Genomic DNA, 9,615 nt, shown 5'->3' with positions numbered 1-9,615 from the left:
GTTTAAAAAGGTAAAGGACGCCTGACAGTTAAGTCCAGTTGTGAACGACTCTGGGGGTGCAGCGCTCATCTCGCTTTACTGGCCGAGGGAGCCGACGTTTGTCCGCAGACAGTTTTCCCGGGTCTTGTGGCCAGCATGACTGAGGCGCTTCTGGCAAAACCAGAGCAGCACACGGAAATGCCGTTTACCTTCCCGCCGGAGCGGTACCTATTTATCTACTTGCACTTTAACGTGCTTTAAAACTGCTAGGTTGACAGGAGCAGGGACCGAGCAACAGGAGCTTACCCCAGAAATCAAGCAAAAGACACTTAATTCAAAGCACACCTCATGTTGCAGCCAATGTAAACCTGGTTATTTCCCTCACTGTTCCCCTAGCACCAGTAGCAATTGTTAAATGCAAGCACGATTTCTTCCCCATTCAACTCAAATCTGTTTAGCTTTGCCCCTTCCCGAGGCTGTGAAATGACGATCCCAAATTCAACTCTACCCTCTTATCTCTATGTGCAAAACAGGGAAGGTGTCACGTGACTCGTGTCAGGTGGCGTTGGCACTGTCATGGCGGCTGCCAGCTGATGAGAGTGATGCACAATAGCCCAGGGTAAGGTAAGCCTCGTTTCTTTGAGCAGCAAGCTGCAGAGTTAGGCGCAACCGAGGTTGCTGCTGGATAGCAGAAATTATTGCGAGGTGATGCTGAGATCTTGAAACGATTTTCAGTCTTTTTCTCCTGGCTGGATCTGCTGCTTCCTCTTTGTTTGGAAGTATCCAAATTTTAACCTTATCCCAGGCATAGGCAAATTCCGGCCCTCCAGATGTTTGGGACTACAATTCCCATCATCCCTGACCACTGGTCCTGTTAGCTAGGGATGATGGGAATTGTAGTGTCAAACATCTGGAGGGCCGGGGTTTGCCTATGCCTGCTAATCGATCTACGAGAAGACGGGCTTCCTGTAATCAAGACATGAATGAAAAAGCCTGCAATACTTCAAACAAATGTTCAGTTGTTGTTATACATTTATTTATACCCCACCTTTCCCCCTAACGGATAAAAATAAGAACAGTTAAAAACAGAGTGGGGAAAATAATTAAAAACAATTAAACACTGGTAGAATAAAAATTATATATAAAAGCATACAGATAATGACAAAAAAGCCTAATATGGCACCAGCTCTTTCATTCAAAATGTCATTTCCCAAAAGCTTGTTAAAACACTGAACTAGAAAATCTGAAAATACATTCCTTGTGTTTTACTGTTTCCGGTAGTTTAAGACTGTGACTTTTTGCTATGCTACATGGCTGAAAATATAGCTAGAACACTCAGGCAAATTATTAGGCTTCTGGGATAAATTCAGGATTTACACACTTGCTTGCACATTTTGAGGTGCAAGGCTATTTCTAATATTACAAAGCATAAGATAGAATTGTGGGAGTTAATTTATGCCTCCTTTAGTTTTGTTATTTCAGTATCAATAATATTTCAGTGTCAAGAATTACACATAAGTGAAGAATAAGGAGAAAGCAAAACAGTTTGATTTGGAAAAAGGAAATTTATCAGAAGAGTATTGTGGAATTTTTTAATATTCGTTTTTAAAATTATATTATAAATACTTTCTTATTTAGTAGTTATTCTGTATTAAATTGATTATCACGCATGATACATTACTTGTGTTTAAATATGAGATACTGCATTAGATTTTTTTAAAGTTGATTAAAGTAAAAGCTATAAAGAAAAACCATACACCCATTTTAATTGCAAAATTTTTGTGTGTGTTTATTGTTATGTGTGTGAGAGAGATCTTTGGGGGGACTTGGTTAGTAAAAAGTACAATGTTTTCAACATAACTGAGGAATTTAGTTCTGTATGAACCAACCCAGACCCTGTGATCATAATCTGGGGTCCTTCTTCGTGTACCACCTCCACAAGAGGTCCTGAGTCTAGTAACATGAGAACAGGCTTCCCATTTGTGGAATGCTCTCCCCAGGGAGGCTTGCTTGGCGCCTTCATTACATATATTCAGTGGCGTAGCGTGGGTTGTCAGCACCCGGGGCAAGGCAAGTAATTTGTGCCCCCTAACCCGTGGATTTGCGCCCCCTAACCCGTGGATTTGCACCCCCTAACCCTAACCCCCAGATGTTGCGCCCGGTGCGGCCCGCCCCCCCTGCACCCCCCACACTACGCCACTGCATATCTTTAGGCGCCAGGTAAAAATGTTTCTCTTTAACCAGGCCGTTGGCTGATGTTACTTCTATATAATTTTAAATGTGTTTGTGGGATGAGAATTATTTGTTTATTTTTGTTTTTATTATGTATTTTGGGTTATCATTTTGTATTTTTAAGTTGTGAACTGCCCTATGAATTTTGGATGAAGGGTGTTATAAAAAATTAATAAGATACTATTTTCATTTTATAGATGTTTTGCATTCCACCTATAGTTACTGTATTTTAATATTTGGTTGGAAGCCGCCCAGAGTGGCTGGGGAAGCCCTGCTGGATGGGCGGGGTATAAATAAATTATTATTATTATTGTTGTTGTTGTTGTTGTTGTTGTTGTTGTGGTATAAATAAATTATTATTATTGTTGTTGTTGTTGTTGTTGTTGTTGTTGTTGTTATTATTATTATTATTATTATTATTATTATTATTATTATTATTATTATTATATTTCCTCTACAATTGCTGTATACCAATTAAAAAAACATTCTAAGTCTCTTTATTTTCAGAGGGAGAGTTAGTTACATGCTTAAGGCTGCAGTTCTCTATAAACTTACTAGAAATAATGCCTGTTGAATTCCATTGATCTTCCATATTCCTACAGGTATATGATTGCCTCATAGAGATCTCCCACTGAAATTAATGGATGGTACCCATGATGAGTGGGACGCAGGTGGTGCTGTGGGTTAAACCACAGAGCCTAGGGCTTGCCGATCAGAGGTTGGCGGTTCAAATCCCCGCGACGGGGTGAGCTCCTGTTGCTCGGTCCCTGCTCCTGCCAACCCAGCAGTTCAAAAGCACGTCAAAGTGCAAGTAGATAAATAGGTACCGCTCCCGTGGGAAGGTAAAGGTGTTTCTGTGCGCTCCTCTGGTTCGCCAGAAGTGGTTTAGTCATGCTGGCCACATGACCAGCTGTACGCTGGCTCCCTCGGCCAATAAAGCGAGATGAGCACTGCAACCCCAGAATCAGTCATGACTGGACCTAATGGTCAGGGGTCCCTTTACATTTACCCATGATGAGTAACTGGTTTTCATCAGGGGCCCACAAAATTGTCTTATTACCAAGTGCTTTTGTGAAAACAAGTGATTCTTAAATCACCAGTATTTTTGGTCCAAACACTTATTGGTCCTAATGGTAATCCCTGAAAAGACTAGACTTCTTTCCTATATCCACATCATATTGGCCATTGCATGCTTTCTCTTTCCATGTCTGTAAAGCTGTTTGCTGGATCTCAATCTATGGTAGGAAACCATCACAATGGTTAGCAGAGCTATGAATCTGCTAGTAGCATGGTTCATGTTTAATGCCTGTTTATAGTATTGCTATGTAAAGTTAGGAGAGATTGACTGTGTTGGAATCTCGCCCCCCCCCCAAAAGGAAGTGTATCTCAGCTGCCCCTCCCCCAGAATTGCTAAATTAAAGTAACAATTATAACTCTAATGTCTTGCAGAAAATCTGAAAGATGACTGTTACAACATGGAGAAAAAATCGTATGATACGAAAGCTGATCTTACGCAAAAACTGATCCCTCCCGTCTTGTATCTGATTTTGGCTGTGCTGCTTGTGAACTTGCTACTCTACCAATATTTCAGCTACGTATATCCTTCCTATGGACAGGCCGACGTTGAACACGACTCTTGTCAGCATGGTTACTTCAGATTAGGAGCAGTGAAGAACTGTTCGCCATGGTTGTCTTGTGAAGCGCTGAAAAGAGAAGTCCGCAAACTGAAACACATTGGTGAAGGAGCTGTGAAAAGGGTTGGTTTGTCATAATGAATCTTGAATATAATAAAAAATGTTGCTCTGTCAATTTGCCATTCACATTTTTTTGTACCAGAGGGGGAGTGCCTTGACATACGCTTCAGAAAAAGTTCTAAATGACATTGTCAGCTGGGAGAAAGGCTGATAGGATTGTCAGGCTCCAGCCGTGGGGGCAAGCGGACTGGTTCTGGCCGGCTGCAAGCTCCTGAAGAGGAGGCACCTGCTCAGAGCTCACATGCCAGCCAGGAAGTAGCTTAGAGGCACACTACATCTCAGCTGGGGACACGGGTGGCGCTGTGGGTTAAACCACAGAGCCTAGGACTTGCCGATCAGAAGGTCGGCGGTTCAAATCCTCGCGACAGGGTGAGCTCCTGTTGCTCTGTCCCTGCTCCTGCCATCCTAGCAGTTCGAAAGCACATCAAAGTGCAAGTAGATAAATAGGTATCGCTCCGGCGGTAAGGTAAACGGCATTCCTGTGCGCTGCTCTGGTTTGCCCAAAGCGGCTTAGTCATGCTGGCCACATGACCTGGAAGCTGTATGCCGGCTCCCTCGGCCAATAAAGCGAGATGAGCGCTGCAACCCCAGAGTCGGCCACGACTGGACCTAATGGTCAGGGGTCCCTTTACCTTTACCTTACATCTCAGCTGAGAAGTAGGGAAAGAGCAAGGTGTTCACGTTGCTGCATATAAACTGCAGCTGACGTCATGAGCAATGCCAGGAGGCGGAGAAGGAAAGGTGGACAGAGAAGAAGAGCAGAAAAACAGGGAAAGGAGGGTCCAAAGGGAGAAAGGACTGGATAGGTGGGGAAGGCATAAAAAGGAGACAATTCCTCTGTGAACTGGAAGTAGCAAGGGAAAAGAGCAGGGTTGTTTAGGCTTGCCTGAATGGAACCCGAATCCTATAGCAAAAGAGAGTAACAAGGGAGGGAGGACTTAAAGGATTTAAGAGGTCTCCTCTTCTCCATGGACACACCTAGTGGGGGTATAGTTGACAAGCCTCTAAACTGAGGGTGCCGTATGTTCGTTCTACCCGTGATCTGGGCCACCTCAGATGTCAAGCAAAATCTCCCGAACGAGGCCAGAGGAGACGCTTGCTTGCTTGCAGTGGATTCTGAAGAAAGACAAGCTTTGGGCAATGGACACTTGACATAACTGGTCAAATATTGCGCTTGCCTGAATTTGACACCTGACTGAATTAACTCAGAGCTGTAACGAGGGTTGTAAAATGGAAACTTACCATGAACAACTGAGGGAAGGAAGGTGATGGATGTGAGTGGCTTTGATGTATGTTTCAGTGAATCTTAAATTTGTCCTTGTTTATATGTGGATGCTGACAATCCCAGCTAAATCTACGTCTAGAAATACCAGTGGTACCTTGGTTTACAACCATAATCTGTTCCGGAGGTCCGTTTGTAAACCAAAACAGCTTGTAACCCAAGGCGCGCTTTCGCCAATGGCGCCTCCAAATTTTTTTGTTCGTAATCCAAAATAATGGGTTGTAATCCAAAAAAGGTTGCAAACTGGGACACGTCCTTCTGGGCTTGACGTGTTTGTAAGACGTATCAAACCAAGGTACCACTGTGTTTCCTCATGTTGCAGGAGCACAACACCAAGTGAATGCTCAAAGTTACGTTTGAGTGACTGTACATATTCACCTCTCTATTTCCAGACACTCTGGGATTTGTAAACCTTACCAATTTTCAGATATTTGCTGTGACATAACTTGCTTTGTTGTGGCATAGACCTTGTATCTATTCATGTTTTTTTTGGTGTGTGTGTGTTTAACACATAGGTTTGGATTTGCGTTTGACTAAACTGTTGTCCCCCATATTGAAAAACAGCTTGGCTTTTACAAACTGCATTTCAGAGTTTGGATCTCAAAGTTTGAACATTGTTCTCCTTGTTCTAGGTCTTCCTTTCTGAGTGGAAGGAAAACAAAGTCGCCCTTTCCCAGCTAACTGTGCCGGAACTTCAAGAGGACTTCATTCATGGCTTACAGATGCTGAAATCTCTACAAAGCAGACATGTGGTCAAGCTGATTGGATATTGTGAGGAGGAATTCACCGTTCTTACGGAGTACCACCCATTTGGCTCTCTGAAGAATCTGAACGGGGTATTGAACCTTCCAAAGTACAAGAGCTTCAACACATGGCACATCAGGCTCCTGCTTGCCATTGATTACGTGAGCATCCTCCATTACTTGCACAACAGTCCCCTGGGCACCCTTGTGATGTGTGACTCCAGCGACTTGGATAAAGTTCTTTCTCAGTACTTGCTGACGAGCAGCTTCCATGTTATTGTGAATGACTTGGATGCCTTGCCTCTTGTAGACAAGAATGCTGGCAAACTGATCAAATGTGGCCATCGGGAACTTCAGGGTGACTTTGTTGCTCCAGAACAGCTTTGGCCTGGGGGAAATGAAATGGCCTTTGAAGACAGCCTCATGCCTCCTTATGATGAAACGACAGATATATGGAAAATCCCCGATGTTTCCAATTTTATCTTGGGGGATGTCGATGGGAGTGATCTGGTCAGGTTCCACCTCTTTGACATCCACGGGGCCTGCAAAAGGAGCCCAGCTGAAAGACCTTCTGCTCAGACTGTTTTGGACACATACAAGAAAGTGCTAGCGTCGCTTGTGAGAGAAACAGCTATGCCAGGGACAAGGGACATGTTATAAAACACACACACACAAACCTCATGGACATGCCTTAGTACATATTTAGCACATTTGACTCTTCCCGATCTGAGAAGTACATGGAAACATAAGGATAATTAGAAAAACTCTAAAATGGTTTCTTAAAAATGACTCCCAATTGCACCTTCTGTGACAAATTGTTGAGAAAATTGGGGGGGGGGAATAGTATGTGTTATGTGTGGTAAATTTCTGAATGAGTATTTCTTCCTAAATCAAGTTGGCATAGACAGGATAGATGTAGCTACAGTGGTACCTCGGGTTACATACGCTTCAGCTTACAGACTCTGTTAACCCAGAAATAGTACCTCAGGTTAAGAACTTTGCTTCAGGATGAGAACAGAAATCGTGCTCCGGCGGCGGCAGGAGGCCCCATTAGTTGAAGTGGTGCTTCAGGTTAAGAACAGTTTCAGGTTAAGAACGGACCTCCGGAACGAATTAAGTACTTAACCCGAGGTACCACTGTATATGATAGGAGATGTAATAGAAGTGTTAGTATTTCACGCCTCTGAGGCTCCAGATGAGATTTGTGTAAATCACATGCCTGTCTGGGAAGAGTGTGGGAACGGAAGACACGTCTTATCTCTTCCGCTGTATGTCCTGTTGTACTGTACTTTTGCTTTTACTTGTTCCTGTTCTTCTCTCGGAGCTGGAGAGAGAGGTTGCCATGACTCCTTTGTCTGTACATAATGTGTAAATAAATACATAGATTAGCTCTACGATCTCTCACACTTCTTGCTGTGTTACGCTAGAAGATTAGTGTGCATATATCATTTGATATATGTCGCTGAAGCGCGCTGGAGAAGAAGGGAAATGCCGTTTCCAGAGCTGCGCATACCGGAGGACGCTCGGAGTTCGGGGGTTGCAGGGGCACCCCAGAGCGTTTTCCAACAGTTCTTGTTCTCTTCAAATTATTGCCTACTTTGCTTTTCTTCTCCCCTCCCTTTCAGCATTTCTCAACTCCTATTTACCCCCATCTCCTCCACCATAACAAAATTGCTCCTTGGAACCTAATTCCATCTGTCAGGGAACTGACATCAGAGCAGAGGCAGGGAAGGCTCTCAAATGATGCTGGCGAAGGGCCCAGCAGGGAGAGAAGCAGCTCCGCAGGTGGGAAAGCAAATCAGCGCAACACCAGGGATATAGAGGGGCTGATGGGGGAATCGGCGAGAGGGCTCCAGGACTCTTCACCGGACACCAGCGGGGAGAGCACGGGTCCTCCGCTACCCACGCCCACCCTGCGCAGAAGACTTCCGCGCAGAGAGAGTAGGAGGAGACTGGGTGTCAAACAACTTTTATGTTGGAAAAAATTTAAGAAACGCCCACTGACGGATTCTGCTAGCGACTGAGGCAGCCACAAAGTGAAGGGCTGCCCAGACTGAAAGGTTTAGCAAGACAACAAAGCCTGGAGAGGTGGCAACTTACGCACGAGCAACCCCATACACATTACACCATCCAACCTAACATTAAGGTGGTCCTGAGTACAGCTTCTACAGTTTCTTGTTATCAATACACATAGGCAAATAGATTACATAGAGCTAGCAGAATCAGGAAGTGAGGCGAACTTGTACTTTTGTATCTAGCTGTGGTTAGTGCAGGAGTAAGTTATGGGTTCAGAGATGACTGCTGTGTCCCGAACGAGCAGTGCCGTTCACACAGGGAAGGCATGTTAGAAGCTACAAAGCAAATACCAGGTTCCCAGTCCCTTGTAACACTAATGTAGGAGTAAGCAATTGCAAAGGCAAACCAGTTCCATCCTGCGGAAATGCAGCTCCCTCTCTGGCTGTGCTTTCTTGAAAAGGACCCCCTCCTTCAAATACCGCATTTTTCGCTCCATAAGACACCCTTTTTTTCTCCTAAAAAGTAAGGGGAATTGTCTGTGTGTCTTATGGAGCGATTGCGTGGTCCCTGGAGCCGAATTGCCCAGGGGCAAAAAGCAGATAATGTTTTTTGTTTTTGTTTTTTAAGAAAGAGGGAAGGGGGTGTTGAAACGAAGCCACTGAGCAGCTGATCGGGAGGGAGATAAGGGACGCTTGTGATAAAGGAGGCTGCCTGGGAGGGAGACAAGAATACTAAAACAAGCAATGAGGAGAGAAACTAGAAGAAAGGGAGGAGCAAAAAACTGCTCCAGCTAAGGAAAAGACCCTAAGGCAAACAAGAGGGAAGGAGGTGTTGAAACGAAGCCACTGAGCAGCTGATTGGCAAGTGACCAGGAGGGAGATAAGGGACGCTAGTGATAAAGGAGGCTGCCTGGGAGGGGAGAGGTAAAAGCACATGGTTCCTCAGGATTTTTGCACTGGGTCACCCCAAATTCACCATCAGATCACATAGCATGTCCATGGCTACAGCCTGCACCAAAAAAATCACGCATCCACTGTTTCGTGAGGCCGCAATGGCACAAAAACCTGGTTACAAAGCACGGGTCCACGTGGATTCTCAGGATTTTTGCATTGGGCTACCCCAAACGCACCATCAAATCACATATCATGTCTGTAGCTACAGCATGAACCACAAAAATCATACATCCACTGTTTCGTTCAGGATATTTTTTTTCTTGTTTTCCTCCTCTGAAAACTAGGTGCGTCTTATGGAGTGAAAAATACTGTGCTCTGTAACTTGCAATGAGCCCACTGGGGGCGGTGGGCAAGGAATCCATTTGCAGGGGAGAACTGGTGGGTGTGAGGGAGGTTAAGCAATCACCCCCCCCACCAGCTGATCTGAGAGATATCAGCACTTCCTCCCCATCCTTGAAGCAAATGCAAGTTTGGAGATATCCTATGGGCAAACGCATATGTTTGCCAGAATGATAGAAAGTTCCATCTTATACAAATGGAAGAAATGAGCCAAATTTTGGGTCTAAAGGCAGGGTCCTTTATAGCTGTCTGGGCCCCCACATACACAAAATAGGTCAGATATCATTTTTCTGGGACTATTGTTTCTAGGTATGGGA

At 44.5% G+C, this 9,615-nt stretch overlaps 1 protein-coding gene across 2 annotated transcripts; it reads left to right on the top strand.

The window, feature by feature from the left end:
- Positions 1-499: 499 nt before the first annotated feature.
- On the top strand, positions 500-7,384 carry POMK (protein O-mannose kinase). Of its 2 annotated transcripts, none has more exons than XM_083470179.1 (3): positions 500-598; positions 3,661-3,968; positions 5,880-7,384. In XM_083470179.1, exons 2-3 carry the CDS (start codon positions 3,687-3,689, stop codon positions 6,648-6,650), a joined length of 1,053 nt encoding a protein of 350 aa, XP_083326305.1. In that variant the 5' UTR covers positions 500-598; positions 3,661-3,686; the 3' UTR covers positions 6,651-7,384. The 2 variants fall into 2 exon arrangements, with proteins under 2 accessions (XP_083326305.1, XP_083326304.1); XM_083470178.1 differs by having other exon boundaries at positions 502-603.
- Positions 7,385-9,615: the final 2,231 nt, after the last annotated feature.

Source organism: Podarcis liolepis, assembly GCF_965112155.1.
Source record: "Podarcis liolepis genome assembly, chromosome: 13".
NCBI lineage: Eukaryota > Metazoa > Chordata > Lepidosauria > Squamata > Lacertidae > Podarcis > Podarcis liolepis.
This window is presented reverse-complemented; position numbering and strand designations above follow the sequence as displayed.

Coding starts and splice junctions, on each gene's coding strand:
- POMK (XM_083470179.1), top strand. CDS start 3,687: ATGGAGAAAAAATCGTATGATACGAAAGCTGATCTTACGCAAAAACTG. Junction 3,969..5,879: donor GTGAAGGAGCTGTGAAAAGG/GTTGGTTTGTCA, acceptor TCCTTGTTCTAG/GTCTTCCTTTCTGAGTGGAA.